Source organism: Anoplopoma fimbria, unplaced genomic scaffold (assembly GCF_027596085.1).
Source record: "Anoplopoma fimbria isolate UVic2021 breed Golden Eagle Sablefish unplaced genomic scaffold, Afim_UVic_2022 Un_contig_9375_pilon_pilon, whole genome shotgun sequence".
Lineage (NCBI taxonomy): Eukaryota > Metazoa > Chordata > Actinopteri > Perciformes > Anoplopomatidae > Anoplopoma > Anoplopoma fimbria.
In genome coordinates, this window is record NW_026553967.1 from 10,645 (window position 1) to 36,123 (window position 25,479).

The 25,479-nt window shown below is 39.4% G+C and overlaps 2 protein-coding genes across 6 annotated transcripts; one reads left to right on the forward strand and one right to left on the reverse strand.

The window, feature by feature from the left end:
* Positions 1-1,167: 1,167 nt before the first annotated feature.
* LOC129116977 (zinc finger BED domain-containing protein 4-like) lies at positions 1,168-3,249 on the forward strand. Its single transcript, XM_054627589.1, has one exon. It carries the CDS (start codon positions 1,168-1,170, stop codon positions 2,989-2,991), a length of 1,824 nt encoding a protein of 607 aa, XP_054483564.1. The 3' UTR covers positions 2,992-3,249.
* Positions 3,250-5,804: 2,555 nt separating this feature from the next.
* LOC129116975 (RAC-beta serine/threonine-protein kinase-like) lies at positions 5,805-24,872 on the reverse strand. 5 transcript variants are annotated; one of them, XM_054627585.1, is made up of 14 exons: positions 24,780-24,872; positions 22,945-23,082; positions 22,652-22,780; positions 22,230-22,341; positions 21,444-21,594; positions 20,000-20,131; positions 15,230-15,295; positions 13,733-13,801; positions 13,518-13,640; positions 11,954-12,082; positions 10,956-11,170; positions 10,783-10,870; positions 10,208-10,310; positions 5,805-7,933 (listed from the first exon to the last, which is right to left on the reverse strand). In XM_054627585.1, exons 2-14 carry the CDS (start codon positions 22,988-22,990, stop codon positions 7,854-7,856), a joined length of 1,443 nt encoding a protein of 480 aa, XP_054483560.1. In that variant the 5' UTR covers positions 22,991-23,082; positions 24,780-24,872; the 3' UTR covers positions 5,805-7,853. The 5 variants fall into 5 exon arrangements, with proteins under 5 accessions (XP_054483560.1, XP_054483559.1, XP_054483561.1 ...); XM_054627584.1 differs by having other exon boundaries at positions 22,945-23,079; positions 24,780-24,866; XM_054627586.1 differs by having other exon boundaries at positions 24,791-24,865.
* Between the last annotated feature and the right edge of the window lie 607 nt (positions 24,873-25,479).

A 25,479-nucleotide genomic window follows, 5' to 3' on the forward strand; every position in this document is an offset into this window, starting at 1 on the left:
TGGTGGGGGGAGGGGTGGATGGCTGATCAAATCTGTTAAAGAATAAGTTCAGATCATTTACAATGCGGTTAAAATTATGTCAATATACAGTTTAATAACATACATTATTTCGCAGTTACTCACTAGGGAATATTGCTCATACCGTATGTACTAGAGCCCGACCGATATATCGGCGGGCCGATATTATCGGCCGATATTAGGCAAAATAATGGCCGATAAATGAATATAAAAAAAAAAAAAAAATAAAGTATTGGCGTTGCATAGTTTGTCCACCAGGGGGCGCTCTAACGTCCCAAACCCGCTGATTCAGGCAGAGTGAATGACGGAGATCGACGGAGATCATCGGTGTTGTGTTGTTCATGTGTGCAAGTGCGTTCATGGTAAGTTGGCAACTGTCACGAGACATACATTGCTTGAATAACAATTAAAATAACATCCCCATCAATTCTCTAAAGTCGATAAGCATGACTTAATTCATGACTACCATGTCCAGTTTTGCTGTTGTTACGTGTTAGATGAGAGTGAAATGGATTTAGCCAACATTAATTGTTACAGTATAGTTGACTGACTGTCGGTTTAACTCTTGACAATGTGACTGAAGATGTATTTCTTTAATAGCATTACAGCAATGAGACGTATCATCTCTCCCCGGCCCGTTATTTGGAAAACTGTTTTTTTTTAAACGTCTTTCTTGCACATGCGCGCGCGCTTTTACCACACACACGTAACGCTGCTCTATTCCTCTTATAACATGTATTAGTCCAAATTAATTCGTCAAAAAGGAGACTAAATTTAGCAAACTAAACAGTGAGTAAACCTACTTTATGTAAAATGCTGCTTCAGACTCTTTTGCTCTGTGAAAATACTTACTGTGTCCAAGTATGCATTTTCACAGATGCACAGATGTGAAAATGTATGTACATTTAAAATAATTTCTAGATCTTGACAAGTTGTTTTAATTATTATTAACTGTAAGAGAAAGTTACCCTGATATTATTGTTCAGTTCCAAGTACATGATGATGATGATAATAATATCATCATCGATTTTCTTTTAATTATTACTGTCAATAATAATAATAGTAGTAGTAATAGTTGTGTCTGTAGCAGCAATAATTTTGTTTTTATTTAGTATGTCTCACCTGGCTTGTTTATTTATATTTTGACAGATGGCAAATCGTGGCCGAAGTCAAGTATGGGAGTATTTCACAAAAGGCCCATCAAATACAATCACATGCAACATCTGTACAGCCTCTGTGAGCCAGGGATCTGGCAGCCTCAAATTTAAAAATACATCCAACTTGTGGGCACACCTTAAATCAAAACACCAAGACATCTACCAAAAAGATGCACAGCCTCAAGTTCAACTTCCAACCACAACATTGACACAGCCAACCCTAAAACAAGTGTTGGAGAAAACCATAAAATGGACTCCAAATGATCCAAGAACTGAAGAAATGGACAAACTCCTGATGGAGATGATAGCCACTGACATCCTGCCTTTTTCAGTTGTTGAGGGTGCAGGGTTTAAAAGGGTTATGGCCAAGGCAGAGCCCAGATACCCATTAAAAACAGAGAAATTTTTCCGTGCAAAGAAGATGGACGAGATGTATACAGGAGTCGTCAGCAAAATACAGAAACTGCTGTCAGTTGAAAATGCAGGAAAGAGCATTTCCTTTACCACTGACTGTTGGTCAGGTTCAAACGAAGCACTCATGAGCTTGACTGCTCATTTCATTGACAAGAATTGGAAAAAGGTCCAACTTGTCTTGAATGTTAAATCCTTGACACAGTCCCACACAGGACAGTACATTGGAGAGACATTTCTGTCCATGCTTCAGGAATGGGAAATTGATGTGGAGCGGGTCATGCTTGTGCTCAGGGACAGTGGGGCAAATATGGTGAAAGGCATGCGCCTTGTTGAGATGCCAGACCTGAGCTGCAGTGCTCACATACTGCACCTGGTTATAAATGATGGCCTCAGTTCCCAGAGAGTGGTGGTGGACATTCTGGCAAAGCTCAAGAAAATTGCTACACACTTCCACCACTCTGTTACGGCAGTACAACGCCTGTCTAAAATTCAGGAGGAGCTAGGTGTCCCACAGCATTCTATCATACAGGCAATACAGACAAGGTGGAACTCTACACTACACATGTTGGTGAGGATGCTCGAACAAAAAAGAGCCATCACTGCATATGCTAGCGACCATGGACATTTCTCATGTCTGTCAGCAGAGGAATGGTCCATTGCATCGAACCTGGCAGAGACCCTTGGACCACTGGAGGAGGTGACACTGGAATTCAGTAGAGCAGACTCATCCACATCCTGCATTCTACCATGCACAGTAGTGTTGCACCGTTTACTGGAGTCAGAGGGACCAACCACCAGGGGTATTCAAACCATGAGAAAAACCATGCTGAATAGCTTGCAGAAAAGGTTTTCAAAAGTGAAGGACTCTAAAGAGGTGGTGCTTGCCTGTGTCCTTGACCCACGATACAAAGAGCGTCCTTTGGTACCAGAAATGCTGACAAAAGTGAAAACCTGGTTGGAAGAGGCTATGGAGACCAGTCCACCAGATTCTGCCACTGAAACTCCATCTGAGGAGAGCGACCCCAAAAGGCTGAGAACAGAGGACCAAGTACCCAGTCTCTTAGACTCACTTTACAACACTGTGCTCCTTCCTTCAACCGGTGAGGCAGTGGAACCAGAGGGGATAATCGAAGAGCTTCAACGGTACCTCAGAGAGCCTGTCATTGACAGAAAGAGTGGAAATCCATACGATTGGTGGAAACACAACACCAACCGTTTCACCAGACTGTCAGCCTTAGCAAGGCAGTACCTCTCCTGTCCACCCTCCTCTGTGGCGAGCGAAAGAGTGTTCAGCACCATAGGGAATATTTATGAGGATAGGCGAAGCTCTTTGAAAGGAGAGAATGCAGAGAAACTTTGCTTCTTGTACTACAACCTGCCTCTGCTGGACTGGAGCTATTGAGGACTGACTGTTTTCAGTTCAGTTTATATTTGCCTTTTTTATTTATCAGAAGTTATTGAACTTAACAGAATATTTTTTTCCAGTCTTGTTCAAAGTTATATTTAAGAAGCTTACCAAGTCTATTGATACTTGTTATTGTGTTTTTGTTCTAAGCACTTTATTCATCAGAACTTTAATATATTTTGATGTTCTTTTCTGTTGTGCCAATAAAACAATAAAATAAAGTTTATTTTTAAACTGCATTACCTTATTATTTTAGTGAGGACTCATAAATAACTACAAATAACCAATGTTAGGGTAATTTTTTTTTATATCGGCCGATATATCGGCATATCGGCTTTTTAAATCACAAAATATTCGTATCGGTATCGGCCTTAAAAGTCCTATATCGGTCGGGCTCTAGTATGTACCCGTATAATGATGTAGAGAAAGTTATTTTACTTTGTCGGAGGATCTCCTGATAATGGTAGTGCACTAGGTAAAGGGATACTGAACTTCACTTCCCTCCATGTTGCATTTACATCAGCCATCCAGCAAACTTTTGCACACGGAAGGCCAGGGAGCTCCGGGGGCTTGCAGCACAGGGGGAAGCTGGCCGCCGCTTGTCTGCGCACACTGCCTACATGGAAATTAATGGTAATGGACTGCAATTAAATGGTAATGGCCTGTACTTGTATAACGCTTTTCTAGTCTTCCGACCACCCAAAGCGCTTTTACACTACATATCATCAACTACCCATTCATGCACTGATGGCAGGAGCTACCATGCAAGGTGCCACCTGCCTATCAGAACTATCTAACATTCACACCCATTCATACACCGAAGGAACAATTACAGCTGGTTGAAAATTTGTTAAGAATCCCTTTAAGGCAGAACAAACAAAATATTCTTAACAATGCCACCACATGATCACAAAGGCATTCTCGACCAATTACACTAGCTTACTAGAGTTCTTTGTCCAGTGAAAACATTTGCGCTTTAGTTAATTAGGGAGTCTGCAAATAAAGTTAACATTCGGTTAACAGCTTGGTTAACAGCTTTCTAAACCACTTTTCAGTCATTTCTTTGGGGACTCCAATGATGACAGTGAGGAGGAAAGTCCTCCTCACTGTCAAAGTGAGCCAGAGGTCCAACCACCATCGTCCCATCACCACCACCGTTTGCCAAGTAGTAGCACAGTTGACCCTTCTCTAACTGTTGCCCCTCCTCTGCCTGTTGCCCCTCTTCCAACCTTTCCATCACCTCACTGTCCAAAATTGGTACATAGGAGACCAGCAGTAAGCAAACAACCTCTGCAAGCCTGGTTTACAGACCCCACCTGGCAAGGGGAAAGGTGTGGATCAGACACCATTGCCTGCTATGGTGAGCAATAACTCAAACGCTATGAGATTCAAATTATACCTTTCAATCATTTTCACTTTTTAAAATATTAACAATTGTTAATTGAAAAACACACACACACATACCAGTTATTTTATGCTCTGAACACGTCATGACTGAGAAAGTAATGCTAAATGGACAATGTATAGCGCTTTTCTAGTCTTCCAACTACTCAAAGCGCTTTAACATGAGTCATTCACCAATTTACACTGATGACATGGGCTAACTAACTAACTAGCTAACTAACCAATTCACAAATCCAGCGATGGCACAGCTTTCGGGAGCAATTGGGTCTACCTGTCTTAACAGGGATCAAACTGTCGATCCTCTAATTGAAGGACGACCCACTGTACTTATGAGCCACTCTCTATGGCTCTTTTGATTCACAACACATACCAACAACAACCAAAAGAATATGATTAATTTTGTTCTATCAACACACTGATGTGGATAGACCTACAGATCAATCAGGCCAAACCGATGGTGTTTCTCTCACTTTACCTTTATGGGCATTTGTGACTTTGGTTGTGCAAACTGAGGAGAATACAGCTCATAAGCTACTGTAAAATAGGCCTGAGAGTGGGCTATAGTATGAAAACCAGATTTTCACTTTCCCCTTGGATGTAATCAGATCAGCATGTGTCTAAATCATGGATAAACAGTGAACAGCAGAGCTAGGCTACAGGAATGTTGAAGGCTCAGGGTTTAACCCACAGAACATATTTGATACTCTCAGAAATGTAGATTTTATCATCCATTACAGTGTTCTGTTTTGAAACAAAATATCTGTTTTGAAAATACTTGAACCAAACCGCTCATAGTTCCCATTTGCAAAACCAGGCTCTACGTGTTCTCAAAACTCTTCATACAATCGTGAAAACCACAAATAAACAAAAACTTCTCATTAGAGATGGCAAAAATATAAGCAACCTGTGCAACAGTGCATCACATCGTTCAAACCTGCAGTTGTTTAGTTGTGATAAGAAAACAGAGGATACAATTCAAGATTCAGATTTTCATCCACATGACCTCATTATTATACCTGGTCAGATACCTTGGATAAGGAATTTCTCATATCAAACCTCAACTGCAGCGATGTCATCACAGACCATGACCTCTCTGGCTGCAGACGCCACACAAGATTTGTGTTTAACACGCCCACCCAACACAAGATTAAATCAAATACATTATATATCACTTTCATAGAGGAAGAGACCATTTCTATATGGAAACACTTCTGAAATTGCAGGAGGGACAATTGGCAAGTCAGGAAACCTGCCCAGCTTTGGGCAAAGAAGGCGGGACAAACGAAACACTTCCTGTCTCAAGGTAAACAGTTGTTCACCAACCACCACTTTGATCTCCTTTATGTTCACAAGTGTTTCAGCACCTTACAGCGGAGGGATGAAAGAAATCCAGACAAACATGAGGATGTATAAAGACAATTAAAATGTGTATTGGATCACTGTCTTTCAGTATTACATTCATAGACAATAGAATTTAATTAAAACCACATACAACTCTTTCAACCAATATGAATTTCCTTAATTGGAGACCATCGGCGAATGAGGTTGAGGGTACAGGAAGGATGAGGGAAAACAGCAAAAACAAAAAAAACAAATGATTTCAAAAGAGCACGTGATAGAAAATCTGTGAGCAACGGGAAGCAGGTTGTCTGCAACAGCTCTTTATTTAACACCAGTGACTCATCAGTGTAGCACCAATACAATGTTGGTATAAAACCCAGTATTCCAAATCTTAACAGTGAACCTCCCCTTTTTAACATTTAATGATGTGCAGCAATTCATAAAAGATGGGAAGAACTAGAAATAATTAAAAGACATACTTGCAAGTCATTGCACTGAAACACAAAATCTCACAATGGACCATGTTCATGATATACACAGCTCGCTGGATGACTCTCCAGCTCAGTCAAGTGTGAGAAGCAGCAGTGGTGTGGATTTACAAAGAAATGACATACACAATAGCTAGGAGGACATTCAACTTGTTAAGTCTCAAACAGGTTAAGATTTGAGGAAAGACTACTTTCATAGAAAGTCTACAAAGACGCGTTATAACAAAGCTATGAGTGAACTGGAAATATAACAGGAGAAGCTTTGAATGCTAAGAAAGGATGACCCTCCAGATATGAACATGTGCTCTCAAAGCGCTTGGAATTTGTTTGTTTGGAGCTATTTTTTACAGTAATAATACCTACTGTTGAAGGTTTCTTATGTTACCAAAATAAAAGCCAAAGTTCTCAATGTTAAATGCTGTCTGCATGCAGCCGGGCAAGAACTTTAAGGAAATTGCAAGAATCTGAATCTGGCCAATTGTTGACGTTAATCAGAACCTCAAGTGTCCGACCACAGAAGTCAACAGGATAAGGAACAGGACAGCTTTGGTATCTCACAGTTTGTGAAAATCTGTATCGCAGACACATTTTCATGAGATCCAAAAAATAATAAACACTGACACCAATCCAGGAAGCTTTCAGCTACATAATGAACATGGTCCATCTCAAGAAATGAGGTCTGCTTCAAATCATTAAGTGCTTATTAAGTCTCTTAAATCACATGGATAGTGTGTACATTGCTGATCAAGACATAAAAAATGCTAGAATGAAAAAAGAAATGTTAATAACATAAACACCTTATGCATTAAGGTATTCCCAATTCCCATTAATTGACGTGTCACACTGATCTGTTCACAAAGATCAATTTCTGAGATGAGCGCAAACTAACAAACAAGTGATTTGTTTTCATTGCAAACAGTTTACGAAAAACAATTCATGGCTCGCTCAAAGCTTTTCTCCGCAGAGACATTTTGATCATCACGTGTTATCAATTTATCCTGATGCATATCGAACGTTGTATTAAGACACACAAAAGCTCATGCTCTCGCAGACTAACTCTGACTAAACTGATGACATTCAGATTTTGATGATACCCTTTCTAAAAAAAAAAAAAAAAAAAAAAGAAAAAAAAAAAAGATACACACACACCTTACAAAAGAAAAACGCCCGACTAACATCCCTGCTGCTTCCTCCTTTAGATACAAACCTACCTATCACAGGTAGTAACAGCTAGTTCTGAAAAAGAACATTTGGAAACATCATGGAGGAACTGTTCCATAAAGAGCATAAAAAGAGCGTGTTAAAATGATTGGCGGTTTACAGTCTGAAAAAGCAGCAGTAGTTGTTTATAGGCCATCCAAAGGTGCTACAGGCATTGTGTTGTTGTGTTGTGCTGATGACTATGTGAGGTACTGAAGTCTGGTTTGATATAGTACAGCCAGTGTGGCCTGCCTATGTCAATAGTGTGGTTCTATTGAACAATATGGCGACCAGCTGAGGCACTTAGATCCTGATGGACTAAAATATCATTGAAGATGGAGGTTCTGCTCATTTTATACCTGCAAGGATGTGGCTCAGGTGTTTATGCCTCCTGTGTATTTGTGTGTGTGTGTGGCAGAAATGATATCACTCTCTTATGCTAGCAGAATAGGAGAACTGGGGGAAATGTGCTTGTTGGCCCGGATCCTCACAGTCCAGACTGTTATCTGTAAGAAGAAGACAGAAGAAGTCAGTGGTAACTCCAGAACCCAGACTGTGATCTTGGTTCTTATCAGTGGTTACATTCCACTGATCCACCACTGTGTCAGTGGTGGATCACCTTATGCATTAAGGTGTCAGTGGTGGATCAATTCCCATAGGTTTCTTCACATCGGCAAAAAAAAAAAGAAGAAACCTATGGGAGAACGACAGAGGAGGGATCCTTCTCCCAGGATGGACAGAATGCAACAGATGTCATGTGTACAGAATGAACAGCATAACAGAGATACAACACATTCAATGTACAGTCAGGTCCATAAATATTTGGACATTGACACAATTTTCATCATTTTGGCTCTGTACACAACCACAATGTATTTGAAATGACACAATCAAGATGTGCTTTGAGTGCAGACGTTCAGCTTTAATTTGAGGGTATTTACATCCAAATCAGGTGAACAATTACAACAAATTATATACATGGTCCCCCCTTTTGAAGGGACCAAAAGTAATTGGACAAAGTAACAATCATAAATCAAATTGTCACTTTTAATATTTGGTTGCAAATCCTTTGCAGTCAATTCAATTCAATTCAGTTTATTTTGTATAGCCCAGAATCACAAATTACAAATTTGCCTCAGAGGGCTTTACAATCTGTGCACATGCGACATCCTCTGTCCTTCCCTCACATCGGCACAGGAAAAACTCCCCTAAAAAACCCCTTTAACAGGGAGAAAAAAGGAAGAAACGACAACGACAGCCTGAAGTCTGGAACCCATAGACATCACCAGACGCTGGGTTTCATCCCTGGTGATGCTCTGCCAGGCCTCTACTGCAACTGTCTTCAGTTCCTGCTTGTTCCTTGGGCTGTTTCCCTTCAGCTTTGTCTTCAGCAAGTGAAATGCATGCTCAATTGAATTTAGGTCAGGTGATTGATTTGGCCATTGCAGAACATTCCACTTCTTTGCCTTGATAAACTCTTTGGTTGCGTTTGCAGTATGCTTCGGGTCATTGTCCATCTGCACTGTGATGCGCCGTCCAATGAGTTTTGAAGCATTTGGCTGAATATGAGCAGATAATATTGCCCGAAACACTTCAGAATTCATCCTGCAGTCACATCATCAATAAATACGAGGGAACCAGTTCCATTGGCAGCCATACATGGCCATGCCATAACACTACCACCACCATGCTTCACTGATGAGGTGGTATGCTTTGGATCATGAGCAGTTCCTTCCCTTCTCCATACTCTTCTCTTTCCATCATTCTGGTCCAAGTTGATCTTTGCCTCGTCTGTCCATAGGATGTTGTTCCAGAACTGTACAGGCTTTTTAGATGTTTTTTGGCAAACTCTTATCTGGTCTTCCTGTTTTTGAGGCTCACCAATGGTTTACATCTTGTGGTGAACCCTCTGTATTTACTCTGGTGAAGGCTTCTCTTGATTGTTGACTTTGACACAGATATGCCTACCTCCTGGAGAGTGTTCTTGATCTGGCCAACTGTTCTGAAGGGGTTTTTCTTCACCTGGTAAAGAATTCTTCGGTCATCAACCACAGTCTTCCGGGTCTTTTGGTGTTGCTGAGCTCACCAGTGCTTTCTTTCTTTTTAAGAATGTACCAAACAGTGGATTTGGCCACACCTATGTTTTTGCTATCTCTCTGATGGGTTTGTTTTGATTCTTCAGCCTAATGATGGCTTGCTTCACTGATAGCGACAGCTCTTTGGACTTCATATTGAGAATTGACAGCAACAGATTCCAAATGCAAATCCCACACTTGAAATGAACTCTAGACCTTTTATCTGCTCCTTGTTAATAAATAATGAGGGAATAACACACACCTGGCCATGGAACAGCTGATCAGCCAATTGTCCAATTACTTTTGGTCCCTTCAAAACGGAGGGACCACGTATAAAATGTCTTGTAATTCCTACACCGTTCACCTGATTTGGATGTAAATACCCTCAAATTGAAGCTGAAAGTCTGCACTCAAAGCACATCTTGATTGTTTCATTTCAAATCCATTGTGGTTGTGTACAGAGCCAAAATGATGAAAATTGTGTCAATGTCCAAATATTTATGGACCTGACTGTATATGACATAAACAGTATTAAGCAGAGTAATGAGGGAAAAATTAAGAATACTTGTAAAAGCAGCTATAACTTTAGTAGAATTAAAATAATGATATAGGGAATAGTATTAGTAATGTAACTAATTATAATAATCAAAGTAGTAGTGGGTGTCAGCATCAGTGTGGACCACTGTCCAGTCAGAGGACACTTACACTTGTCTGGAGGAGTGAGTGTGATGGTCTGTGCTGTGAACTCATCATCAAAGTACCGGGTGTCTGTCTCTGAAGTCACTTGCGGTCTGAAGAGTGGGGTCAGCTGGCAATGGAAGGGGAGAAGATTAGTAAAATGCCCTTTGATTGGGAAATTACTGGATTTATATAATGACTACTGGTAGGCCCCGGTAACGTACTGCCTTTGTACTTTCTTCATATCTGAAGTATTAAAGTTCCATCACTATGGGGCTGAGCAGGACTGTATCATTCCTGACTGACACTGAGATATCTTCTCGAAGAACATTTCATTTTTATAAACATTGTGTCTGACACATTGCAAGCATTTCATATTGACTTTCATCTGTATGAATTAGATATTAGCTGCTGCTTTTCCAGCAGCACGTCTCACAACCCTGAGAGCATCTTTCTAAAGGTAAGAATTTTTTCTCCAAGCTACAGAGAGCATCCATTATGAAAGCCCAATGAAAGTGTCTGATATCAAAAATATGAAGGCTCTGTTTCAGTGACTCAAAGCAAACCTCAGTTTCACTTCCTTTAGCCTCACAATGTCTTACCTTCTTCTCTACCACATCCTGCCAGTTGATGGTGATGAAAAATTTGTGACTCATTACTTCTTTGGCATCGTTGGGACCTCCACCCAACCTTTCAGACCAAACACGATAATGTAAGAATTAGGAAGGCATTCCCAAAATGGATACACACACACTGGATTGGTCCAGTCCACTACCTCTGTTTGGGGTCCTTCTTGAGCAGGCCAGCCAGCAGGGACTTGGCCTCAGGCGACAGGTTCCTGGGGAAGCGGATCTCCTCCATGAGTATGAGCTCAAACAAACGCTCATGGTCCTGGTTGTAGAAAGGCAGACGGCCGCACATCATCTCGTACATAACTACACCCAGTCCCCACCAGTCCACTGCCCGGCCGTAGTCATTATCCTCTAGGACCTGAGAAACAGACATTTGTCTGATTACAATTCACAACAATATTCTTAGAAATAAGTGACATTCTGAAACCTTCTTAAATGTGTTAAGAATTAGTATCAAGAGCGTGAGAGGGCTCCTCACTTAGTTAAAAGTGTCCAGCAGATATCTATCTTATTTACTTATTTATAATACTTGTTTTGATCTTGTTTTTTTACTTATGTCTGTTGTTTGCACTATCCTCTCTGCTGCTGTAATCCTGTAAATTTTCACACAGGCACGCACACTTTTTTGTACCAGGTTGTAAACATGTTTATGTCCGCCCTAAAGTTGGCCATTAATTGGGGCCAGCCTCAAGTGGCCAATTAAAGAACACCAGTTTTAACACTCCTGTGTTGGCTTCATTTCTCAGCACCAGAGGTTGCCGTTTGGGTGTAACGATTCTGAAAGCAGTGCTTTCATTACCTCATGAGGTGGAGCTAACAGGATGGCTCCTATATGACTGAGACGGCAGCCCAACGGCAGCTCAACAAAGCACCTCATCCAGGTGGTGTTTTCTAACAGTTGTCTATTTACTGCACCAAAACCTTGTTATTTCAGGACTATGTGATACATGTTATGTTGTATTTAGAATATAATGAAGTATCTTGTAAAAAACATTGAGGTCTAAACAGAAACCGGGGATTTTGAGAATCGTTACACCCCTTGTCTGTCGTAGAGACACCAAGTGTGTGTGAAAACGTGAGAGCTTCTGTAGAGGTCAAACTGTGTTTTACATGTGCCACAGAGTCAGTGTCAGTACCTTACCTCTGGTGCCAGATATTCAGGAGTACCACAGAAGGTTTTCATGGTAGCGTCAGGGGTTATGCCTTCCTTACAAAGGCCAAAATCAGTGATTTTGATGTGGCCATCTTTATCCAGCATCAGATTCTCGAGCTGAGAGAAACAAAATGACAAACACATCAGATTGGACTCTTATGATCATTCATGGATATGATGAAAGCTTTTTCTGAGCCCTTATCCCATTTGAAAACAGTTTGAGTGTCATTTAAGATTTACAAAGGTTTGTTCCTGCTTCCATACAGAGTGTGCGTAAGGCAATCACTGAATTGATGTCTGTCTGTAGATGACATCAGCATAGCAGCAAACCTGTTGGGTGTCTTGTGAACACTTGAAACTTTTGAACTGCCATATAGAGAGAATACCCTCACAACTGCCACCCACTTATGGTGCATGCTGGGATTTGAAGAAAAAGACAGTTTGCATCCTTGACTGAACAGTCAAGGATTCCTTGACAAGGTGCTGATATTTGTTGCTTTGTTAAAGTTAATTTACTAAATTTTTTTTTTTAAAGCCCCAAATCACAAATTAGCCTCAGAGGGCTGTACAATTTGTACACATGCGACATCCGACCCTCTGCATCGGTACAGGAAATACTCCCCAAAAAACCCCTTTAACGGGGAGAAAACTTTAGGAAGAGCAACAAAGGAGAGCTCCCTCGCAATATATGTCATGTGTACAGACGTGCTGAGCCCAGCCACATCAGTAAGCAGCTAAAATCTGCTGCAGGTCTGAATCTTTACCAATAAAATGTTGGTTTAGCTGAAAAATTCTTCCAGTTGCCAAACATTTTCTGCTGGAGAGAAGCAAGAGAGCTGAGCGGTTTGACACAGGCGCTCGATGAGCCATGTTTTTTTAGTTTCGACAAAGAGTCTACAAACTACACAGCTTTGAGCAAATGGATTCCTTTAGTTTGATCCGAGTCATAGTCAAAGTATATCTCTGTGAAAGCATCCGGTGGTCTGTATTCTTAGTGTTGGCTGATAGAATGATAAAACAATGATATGAAGATTTTTTAATACTGCACAACAGGATTACACTGATGTTGTAGGAGTTCTGAAGTGGTGGCCATGGACAAAAGTCCATGTGAATGGAAACAACATTGGTTTGCCTGTCGAGAGTTATTGATCAACCACATATGATGCATCAAAGGAGCATTCTGCCTTGTTATACAAGGGAAAGGACTAAAGGTGGCTATACGATGTGCAACAGACACCACTCAGACTTCACATGGCATAGAGCATTTCTCTTCAGCAGCTAATGCTGATTCCAGGAGAAGCCATAAGTCATTTTGTATCGGAATCAAACAGTGAAAAAATAACATTTCCAGATCATTTCTACTGGAAGTGTATCTTTGATTGAAGTATCAATTGAAAAGAAACACTGAAACTTCTATAAAATGCTTCTTATGCTTAAATTCTATTCTAACTAAAGACATCTTCTTTATTGACTGGATTAAAAGATAAAACCTAAAACCAGAATCCATCACATCATCTTCTCTGAAGTCATGGTATGAACATTGTATATTCACCTTCAGATCCCGGTAAACAACATCACGTGAATGGAGGTACTCGAGCGCTGACACAATCTCAGCCCCGTAGAATCGTGCCCGGTCCTCTGTGAACACTCGCTCCCGTGACAGGTGGAAGAAGAGCTGAAAGAGGAAGGGCAGTGCTTGAGTGTGCACGGCAAGTTGTTGACATCCATTGACATTTCGTGCATCTTCAAGTGACTGTGAGGTCTCACCTCGCCTCCATTAGCGTATTCCATTACAAAACAGAGTCGATCGTTGGTTTGGAAAGCATACTTCAGTGTCTGCAGGAAGCAAATGATCACACATTACAGGTGGTGAGTTTCCCAGCACTCCCAAACTGATGAGTGAAGTCTGGTTGTGTGACATGAAAGAATGTAGAGACATTCTACAGGAACACCGGCTGCTTACATCCAGGAATGTTAAAGAAAATAAGAGGGCCTCCCTAAATATTGATGATTCACATAATCAGTAAAAGAAACCCTGACATTATATGCCTGTTTAAGATACATAAAATAAGATAAGATAATCCTTTATCAGGATCCATCAATAATAAACAGCAACACAGGAAAACAAAGTTTACCAAACCCAGTATCGTCTCAAAAAGCAAAAATGACATGGTCCAACAGAGAGTCTGTAGCTTGTTCTGTGAGGCTGCACTTCCACTGCTTTCACCTTAAGGCCAACATCAGCAAGCTGACGTACTCGCAAAAACAATAACACTCTTGTTTAGTAGTTAAAGTGAGAATTTCAATTCAATTTATTTGTACAGCCCAGAGTCACCAGTCTCAAATTTGCCTCAAAGGGAAAAGAAAAAATCTCCCTACCATTTTAGAGTAGCATGTTAGCATGCTAACATTTACCAATTAGCACTGAACATGTGACCCACAATGGGTTTTGCAGGCATTTGATCATTGTAGTATTGGACAAACTAAGTTGTTGACAGCTATCAATGAAATGTCAGAGGATTCCTGAGGAGAACACCAATGTCTTTACCAAACTTCATGGCAATGAGAGATTTAAGTATGGACACACCATAAGTGCCATCCCTAGAGCCTTAAAGACACTGTATGTGACCAATACACCATCACGCAAATAACGACTGACAGTGGTGTGCAAAGTCATCCAATAACTGCTCAGCACACAAGGAGCCATCATACTGCTACAATGCACAACAATGTTGTTGTGTCTTGCTGCCTTTTAGTCTGTATGTTATACACTGTATATTCTATTGAACGTGTTCGGTTAGTGCGTGGGCATTCGTTTTTACTCTGTGTAATGTTTTGTTTGTATTTTATTTGTATGAAATACATGTGTACTCGTCATGTAACTTTGCTACCTTCACTATAGCAAAAGAGATTTCATCTCCATTGTTAATCTTTTCTTGTTAAATATTTAATTTGCCTCTGCACTATACTTTTGCTCTGGCTTATGCTTTAAGATGCTTGTTTAAGAAAGGAGATGCACTTATGACTTCTGGTGACTAGTAGTTCTCTTGAATACCTATGTTGAATACACTTCCTGTAAGTCGCTTTGGATAAAAGCGTCTGCTAAATGACTGTAATGTAATGTAATGTAATGTAATGTAATTTATTTAGAATAATATGTAAATTCATCTGAGGACCAGGTGGTTAATGAAAAAGAGAAGTTGCTGGCTGCTAACTCTGAGACAGTGCTTCATTCCCCAGCAGAGCTCCTTCAAGTGTTCTTACCGTGAGGAAGGGATGTCGTGTGTTTTGTAACACTCTGCTCTCTGTAACTGTATGGGCCACCTCATCCTGCCAACGAACACATTATTGTCAGAAACACAGAAAACTTGCAGTATAAAATACAAAGCTTTACTCTCTAGTTTGATATGATCTTTGTTTGAATCTGAGGACAGGAAAGTGTCCAAATGCTCCAACAGCTGGGGTACAAGAATCTATTGGTATAAAGAGTATCCTCTTATTAATTATTATTACTATCACTCTGCCCGTAAGCAATCATTTTCATTCCAACACCCAGGGGTTGTATGTGCACTAACAACCTCCAGGTAACATCTGTGGGTGAGGTGTAAGCCATGAAGAGCAATGATAGTGGGAGTCCTGCAGTACAACACACTTCTCAGCAGAACTGTACCCGGGAAAAGGTAGAGCAGCACGCTGGTCCGAGATGACCAGAAACAATAGTGAGGTTCAGTAGGAAGACAAGAATAGACTGGCCTCCATTAATGTGAGTGTCCATGTTTTTAATAAATAAATAAAAGCATTATTTCAAATGCTGAATTCATTAAAGGCACCAATAATTAAGGTGTTGTAGACAGCATTTCACAAAGTTTATAAAGTTTCCCCTAACTCAACAAAATAAAGGGAATTTCACAGTTTTCTTTCAAACAACTGAAGAGTATGTTGTGGTTCCTGTTTACTGTATTTCAAATTGTGATGTGTTAACTGTCACTAACAGTTCGAGTATACTCTTTGATAGTGTAAATGGTAACAGTGTGTTCTCAAACACCTGCTGCTGACAGAGTCTCCGCTTCCTTATTTTGAGAGGAAATACAGCAAATTACACAATATATGTTTTTTTGTTTAAATGTTTCAAATGGCTCTTAATGTGTCCAGAGTATAATCGTATAAATGTAATGCTATTGGTGCCACAGAAACAAACGATTAAAAAGTAAAACATCTGTCTTTGTTTATGGAACATAAAAAAAGTAAAAAGTTGGTCTACATATCTTTCATCCATATGCAAAATAGGGTTGAGATCTCTGATGCTTAGTGTCAGTTTAGGGCAGCTGCTGATGATTGAAACAATCAATAAAGGTAAAATGGTAAATGGACTGTACTTGTATAGGTCTTTTCTAGTCTTACCACCACTCAAAGCGCTTTAACACTAGATGCCATAATTCACCCATTCACACTCATTCATACATTGATTGGAAGGGCTACCATGCAAGGTGCAACCTGCCCATCAAGACTGTCTAACATTCCTACTCATTCATACACCGATGGCACATTTGGGGTTAAGTGTCCTGCCCAAGGATACATCGACATGGACTACAGGATCCAGGGATCGAACTGCCGATTTTCTGATTAAGAGACGCACGCCCCGCTCTACCTTCTGAGCCACATCATTCCAGCTGTGCACACTTTTGGAGAGGTCCACATGTGGTCCTCTGCCAATAAGTTCCTCTGACCAGGTGGAAACACAAGTGAGCATAATCCATTGAAAATATGTTTCTGGCTTCACAAGCGTTCACACCTCCTGCCAAATCATTCTGTTCATAGCCTCTCTCTATGGAGTTCTGTTGTGTGTCAAAGCTGAGTCTCAGCATTCAGTGAAGACAATCACAATCTTTTGTGAAGCAGGTTTCTCCTTTATATCAACAGAGAGGATACCAAACAGCCTGCAATAGAAAAGTGTCCATTCAGTGACAAATAGTTAGTAGTTTTAGAAACAGGCACACATTTCAAGTTGAGTGTCCAGTCTGACATAATATTGCCATACTGGAAACCAGCAGGTACTGTGCTGCCCTCTAGTGTCTAAACACGCCTGTCCAGAAAGGGTCCAGTTCTCAGCCAGTGGTGTTGTGCTCAAACAACTTCACACTCACACTGAGCTCCATTGGGTCCTCTTTGGAGCCAAATTAACCCCAAAAGTCCTGATCGTTTGAAATAAAGAATTGAAAATGAAAGTACAAGTTTCGGTCATGAACTTGTATTAAAAATAAAAATAAGTGAATGAAAAGTTGTTGGGGGTTGAATAGTATTTTGATTCAATTCTGGAATTTTTTTGAGTGAAATATTTATTTACATTTTTCACTTTCATATATTTTTTAATATTTGAGGTCTTATTAGTTGCAGATTTCCTATTTTCAGTTTGAGATCTTATATTTACAGTTTAAAATCTTATTTATTCGGTTTCAAATCTTTTTTTCCCACTTTCAGATCGTATTTTTTCAGATTCAGACTTTTGGCCCTGATCTGGCGTGGCTTTAACGGAGAGGGGTGGTAATCATGAGTGACAGCTTAACAAAGAAGGCTGAGGACTTTCCTCAACCCCGTTGCCTTCAGGAAAATTAGGATTCAACACTTTCTATTCACCATATTCACGTTATTCACGTTATTGGCAATAAAAAAATTGACACCAGTGGAAAAAAAGGTCTATTTAGCAAGCTCTTTTAGACTGTACTTGGCACGAATTGCAGTATAAGAGCAATAAACTACACCATATTGTGCCATTGAACAACCACACATTAATATCTAACATCTCGCACTTCACCATACCACTGTGAACGCAGCATAGTAACCACTTGCAATGGCGTCCACTTCACACGGACAACCTGTTGCCACCGGTGATACAACCCAACTGGTTTTCAAACCTACTGGTTTCCCTAAGCGTGCGTGCGTTGTGTTCACTCAACAACAGCAGCCCACCTGTCCACCTCTGTCACCAGATTCGTCAACACATTCACAAACAAAATGCTGGAGATTTTCAAGCCGCATCTCATATCAGTTGTGGTTATTACTGGAATATTCGCTTGCGTTTGATGTGAACACGGCATTAGTTCAGTCACACACTAAAGGAGGGACTACTCACGGTCAGAAAGAACGGCGAAATACACTCTGGTCCATGGAAAACAACACAGTTATGCCTTTAAATATGCGACTCAACTGTATTCTACTAACTGTAATTCTACTTCAGGGGAAAACAGCGTTTCTCAGATTGGAGTGAGACAAGGAGAAAAGGTTATGTCGTGATCTTCGCAATAAAACATCTTTGATGTGACGTGTCGAGTCTTGGCCAATCAGCGTTAAGACGTCTACATCGTCTTCATTTCCATCCAACTTTTCATCCTTTCACTCCAAGTCGAAAGGATGAAACTCCAAGTTACCGCCAATACTGGATCTACATTTCAGCAATGACACTAGTTTTGAGGTAGCGTTAAGTCTTGTTTGCTAGGAATTATGTAATATGCTGTTTAACTAACTTAACGTTAGGTAACTATTCGGTAGAGTAACGTTAAACTGCCATATCAAGTTGTGTCTCGTAATATTTTTGTCACGTTACCCAATCAAATATTTCCCAACCTGTTTATAATGGAAAGCTAGTCAGCTTGATATCACGTTAGCTAACGTTAGTGGATTGTGTATTGGCGTTAAAGTTTAGTTACGTTATGTAGCAACATCAGTACAGCAGGAACAAGAGACAAGGCCCAGAGACAGAGTCAGGGCGCATAGCCAGAGAGAGAGGATGGAGCTTGAATGTCAGCCCGCAACATCTACTGCTGCAGAGAAAAAAGGAAGCAGGAGGTAGAGGCAGAAATGCAAGAAAAAGGCGCATGGAGCAAACGAGTTGAAGGACTTGTTCAGGCCAAAAAAGGATTTTGGTTCACCAGCAACAACTTGTTCAACTCCATGAATGACTTTAAGCATATTGTATATGATGATTGATATGTGAAAATGTATATTTTATGTTTTATTCATGTTTGTTGTTTTACTGCCTTTCTTGTTTTTATTTATTTTCTATTCTTTTATCTGTGTTGTTATATGACTAAAACTTTTGAAAATGAGACCTCGGTCTCAATGGAGTTTGTCTAAATAAAGGTTAATAATAATAATATTGATTGAAAAAAAAAAATAATAATAAAATGTTCAACTAAAGCTGAAATACTTTTTAATAACTGAATAATAAAAATAACCAGAATGCTACATTTTTGCTCCCCGAACCCAAAACCCCAACAGGGTTTTGGGTTGGGTGCTTGTCACCTTTTTCACCTCTTATGAGTTTGCAGGTATGGTGAGAAGAGGTGCTGCAGGACAGCCAGGATGAGAAAAGCAGGGCGGATTATGAGCATTAACTCATGTAAACATGTTGTAACTGTAACTTGAGATAAAAATATGCACCCGGAAAATAGCATAGCCTGTTAAGACATTTGAATGAAGAAAATAGTTTTTAGCCTTCTTCTACCACTGCCAATACCAAATATGTATTCCAATGCATTACCCAAAATAAAATCCAAATAGCACATGAAACATGGAAAAGTAATCCCATATTATTCATAATGCATCAACATTAATTATTATGAGTTATTCTCAGACAGATTGAGCTGGTTGTTGTGTATAGAGGATGTGTATGTGGGTCTAGATTTTTTTTTCTTTTATCGAGCAAAGGCATCAATTCATGCATGAAAAGTATCAAATAAACGCTTCTTCAAAAAGAATATTTCTGACCCTACGGAACAAAAAAAACCAAAACGCACTGCTTACTACGTACTTATTTTAACTATCCAATTATATGTCAGAATTAAAGTAACAAACTTGGTAATTACAATGTACGAACACTGAACAGACACTTTCCCAAAAGGTACAAAATAAAAGTGTAAAGAATCTCTTCTCTTTTACTAGTGGAGGTATTTTGCTAGTTAGATGACGATAGGGAAAATGAGAATATGGCTTCTACAAAGCAATTGTGTCTACGCACACAGGGCACCTCTTAGTTACCTTGGCAATGATGACCTCTTTGCGCAGTATTTTCATGGCATAATGAACTCCAGTGGACCTCTCTTTGACCAGAATTACCTTCCCGAAGGTCCCCTTCCCAAGAAGCTTCAGGTACTCAAAGTCACTCATTGTCTGTAATGTGTAGAAGGTCAGGGTGTGAGAATTCATTAGGGATAATGTTGGAAATAAATACTGTTGACATTGTGCATTCTAGATAATTTTTTTTTTAAAAATACAAGAAATGTTTAGGCAGAGATGAGCATTTCATACAAGTCACATGTCTCTTATACATTGACATTCAGTCAATATGTTGTCCATATGCACTGTAATAATGTCTTACTGCATTTTATTGTCTTACTGCATAATAATGTATTACTGCATAATGTTTTACTGTGTAATAAGGTACTACTGTATAATCCTGTATTACTGTTTAAAAATGTATAACTGTTTAATAATGTATTACTGTTTTATAATATATTACTGTATATTGATGTATTACTGTTTAATAATGTATTCTGTAAAATGCATTAATGTCTAATGATGTATTACTGTTTAATAATGTACCCAATAATGTATTACTGTATAATAATGTATTACTGTTTAATGATGTATTACTGTATGATGTATTACTTTATAATGATGTATTACTATTTAATAATGTAATACTGTATAATAATGTATTAATAATGTTACAAATGTATTCCTGTATAATAATGTAACGGTATTTCTGAATAAGAATGTATTACTGTTTTACGGTATAATAATGTATTACTGTTTGGTAATATATTACTGTATGATAATGTATTACTGTTTTATAATGTATTCCTGCATAATAATGTATTACTGTATAATGGATTTTTCTTATTTAATATAAACTGCTTTGGTCTTCAAATAATGAATATCAGAAACTAACCAAATGAAATGAGTCCACTGGGGATCAGTGGCTCCCAGGCTCAATCAGAGGAATGCTCTTAAAAGTTCATCCTAGTTGTTGTTGAAGCAAATTTAAGAAATGCTCTTATTTTGGTTAAAACACAAAAGATTTAAATGTGAAGGTGTCTGGTAGTGATGACAGTTAACAGATGAATCTGCAGCTCCCCTCAGCTCATTATTCAACTGTCATCATAAAAACTGAGAAGGTGTTTTTAATAAGTATAATGTAAAACTGTTTGCAGGATAAAAGCTACTCTGGGTCTGGAGGTAGACTGCTCATAAAGGAATTATTCTGAAGAAATCATACAGTAGAAATCAATGTCAATAGAATATAGTGCTCCTCAAATACAACTACCTTGTTGATAGTTGTGTAATTGACCTTGTGATTCCAAATGTCCTTGCAAGGAAAATATCATTTATTAAAATATTGCCATAATGTTATTATATTCATACAGTCTTTTGGAGCTGATCAAACTTAAGCTTTTATGTCCTCAACAACTGATTGTCTCACCACTTTGGAGCGATTCTTGGACATGGACACCTCCATCTCCTCCAGGCTGCTGTCGCTGGGGGAGCCAAACATATCCATTGGTTCCTCCTCCTCCTGTTCCCTCATCTTTAGACTATTCGCCACCGACTGGATTGCCCGCATCCACTCCTCTCTGAGGGGCAAAATCCATAATATAAGTTTTTGAGTCTTTTACACACAGAAGCCCTGAATGCCGCTGTTACACTGGCTTTGTTTTTTCATACTAAACCCAACAACAGTGCCCCCGTGTGTGACTTCAGACAGCACGCCAGCACCACAGGAGCAAAAGAGGCGTGACACCTTTAATACAACAGCGGTGACATCTAGCTTGATGTATAATGTAAACAACTGACAGAAAATAGTGACTTTTCCGTCCTTGTAAAATGCCGGTCCTCTACTTGTAGGGTAAGGAGATCCCAGGTCTTATTGTCTCCCCAATTAGCTTCCATTCTTGGTTTCTATAGCTGCTAACTGCTGCTAGTGTTTTTTGAAATCCACCGATGGTTGGGGCTCACAAATAACACATCATCAAAACGTCACACCTGTTTCTCTATGCCAGCTGACCCATCACACACAGACAAGGGCTCAGCTCTGTGACTACCTCAGCTGGCTCAGTGGTGGAACGACTGTCAGCCTCTGAACCTTTCATACAGAACAGCGAGGTGCAACACGTCCACATTAAACAGGCTGCGTGAAAGGGGCTACCATAGTTTGACACAAGGCTAGTAAAAACATTATTATTAGTATTACATTTTACCCTATTCTTACCTCTCCTCATTGCCATCCACATGAAAGGTGCGTTCAATGACAGTGGTCCACTGTAGGCAACGAATGACAAATGTGTTGGGCCGGGGTCTTTCAGTCTTCATTAACTGGCACTCTGTGATAAACACAATGAAGAATGATTGTTTTTATCGTTTTTAGGGATATGTATTGATAGATAGGTGTGTGTGTGTGTTTTACATATATGTGCATGTATGTCAAATGAAGCCCAATCTAAAGGTGTTTTTTTTAATGTAATGTTAAATAACTGTCAATATGTGTTTAATGGCAATAAAAACAAAAAAAAAAAGATGGATGTTTACAGGAAGCTACTAAGGATATCGATGTCAAAACAGCAATTTCAGCTTGAAAAGTTGAAAGCACTGGTTACAAAGAAAATAATGATGTTTGGCATCTGGAGGACTGACCTGCTACTGAGAAGTTGTTGAGTGGTGGTGAAGTTTGGTCGTTTAGATCAGGCTTCTCCTTGTAGCCTATGAAAGAACCGTCACTCTTCAGGATGAAATACCTGGGCCTCCATGTTTTGATATATTCACCTGAATCAAGTACATCCAATCAATAGGCACATCAGTGGCATTTTTAGATGAGCCCTTTTAGGTCCATCTGATTGAACCAAAGGGTTTTCATTTAGAACACTTGTAGTGTATTTTACTTGTAATTATCAGCATGACGAAACCTTACGGATCCTCATGCTCCTTACCTCGTTTGTGAAGCCAGCCCTCTCTGACAATACTAACTTCATTCATGGTGTTTCAGAGAGGGTCGGGAAGGGGAACACTGGATTTCTCTCTGGCTCGTTCAAGTCTTAGTTACAGTTATCAAATATGAACAGCACCTGCTGAATGAAACAAGCAGTACAAAGAAAATAGGTCCATATCAAATACTTTCAAAAAAGAAACAAGTAACGGTAACGTATACTGTAACCGCTGGTCTGATTATAATTAGTGACCGGCAAGAAGCACAAAACCTGTAACACATGCTCAGCTGAGTTTAACTTAATGTAATGAAGTACTTTTGACTTTCATAACTGCACAAGGCCCCTTTACTAAGTCAAGTCACGAGTGCCATGTATACCATATAGTGATGTTAACACAGTATCAGTAACAGTAGCAGTAGGGCTGCAAATAACTAAACGTGAATAATGTAATCAGTAACACTAGTATGGTTCTAATTATTATAATGTTTGGAAATGGATCAGTTGTGTCATTCTAAATGGTACCATTAAAGTGACATCTGTAGATGACAAGCTGCCATCCATTTCCAGAAAACAAGTGAATAAGAAGATGTGACACCAGGTTTCATTAATCAGGACAAAACACTTTAGAGATCACCACCTGTCTTAAAGGACTTACATTAAACCACCCAATCCTGAACGGACAATATTTAGCTAGTTATGGAGAATGTTAGCTATTGGTGACAACTAGTGTAAAGTCTAACATTTAGATGATTGAGTACTAACCGGACACAACTCATTTACATAAGTGTAATGGTGGTCACGCGTATCTGCATACTTTAGCGGCAAATGTGAAAAACAATTCTCTTGTGGATAGCTATTACTGATATCAAGGGTCATTTGGCACATCAGCTGTAGGCAGAATTGAGTCGGAACACGTCGTAAAGCACATCTGCAAAAAATTGTGAAGTTACCACATTTCAATATCATTGTCTAGAAGCGTGTAACATTACTTTTCGAGTTTCTTGTGTGATCTGGCCATAGAACAGAGCAGGCAAGCTTACCGGAGAGAGAAGTGCGACATGGAGAACTAATGTCCGATATCTTATTAAGGCCAACCTAACTCCAAAATGTAACGTTAACTTTATAGCTCAAGTAAGTTCGAGCCGTTTACATTATGTTGCCAGCAAATCTGGTTCAATGTTTGGTTTCACCAACCAATTCAGTTTTTTACCTATTATCTATTAGATACAACTCTGCCGGTTAACGTTAACATTAGTTATGTGGTTTACGAGCTGTTAGCACTGACGCTGACAGCCGTTAGCTGAATGCTAACAGTGATACATTAACTTGCAACAACCCATTCACGGGAGATTAAGTTGGGAAATGTAAATCTAACGAAGAAGCAAACAAACATCGGGCAATGAATCTATATTAACTGTGCACCCGAAATTGACACACAGTACAAAAATCACGAATTTTAAGTAATTTTACGTTTAATCTCATCAAAGTTAGTAGTTACTTTGCTAATTCATTTAAAGCTTAGTATCACATATTTAGCTAAAATTTTACAGTGAAAAAGACACACGTATGCTTCCATCCAGTGGCATTACAGGTAGTTAACGATACCGTAGTGTTATTAACGAATGCTGCGCCCATCATAAATTAGAAATGTTTGTTTATTATTAGTAAACACTGTTTTACATTAGCGATCATATGCCTTCTTGTAGGTTACTGATGTAGCCTTGCTAATAGCGAGGTACGTCAAGTTTGTCAAATAATAATAAGTTACAGGCTCCTCAATTTATCACGAATTCCGATACATTCTACATTTTATGATTTCACAGCAGGATTTAACGCACATTTCACTGACTTTATCCCACGTTGCTCTTGTTTCAATGCAGTTTTGACAGGCTAGATCCAGAGCAGGCCCTCCACCCAGGAAAACACCGTGGACTTTCTTCTTCTTGGTAGCATATATGGTAGCTCGCAGATCTTTGGACACACATCGCCACCTGCAGGCAAGACGGCGCAGATGAATCTCAAGTTAGTGTGGTTGCTGTGCAGCAGCAGCATCTCAGGGAAACATGATCATAACGTCAGTGTTTAGGTTACCTTGTACATAATAATAGACAGTCGGCTTCCACAATGCCAAAAAAATATAGCTACATTTAATCATTTATTAGTAGGAATAGATAATCGGAAGAAACATTTCAGAAAATAATGTGAATATAGAAATATATACATGAATGCCTATTTAGAGAAATAGATTTAAGGGGTAGCTTAAACACCCATTTTATGATAATGTTATCCTGAGATGTTCCACACACCTCATAATAGTATTGCCATTATGGAAGAGAGGATTTTTGTATTATGATTTATCAATCAATGTTTGTATATAAACTGTAGTTGCTTTCCATTATAGATTGTGGTATCTTTGATGTTGGGAAGCACCTTCTAATACACTTAATGCACAAAAACTGTGAGGCTTATTTCCTGACAGCTCAGGGTCCCTAAATGGCCTTACCTGAGGATGTGCTGACTAAATCTCACTGGAATGTT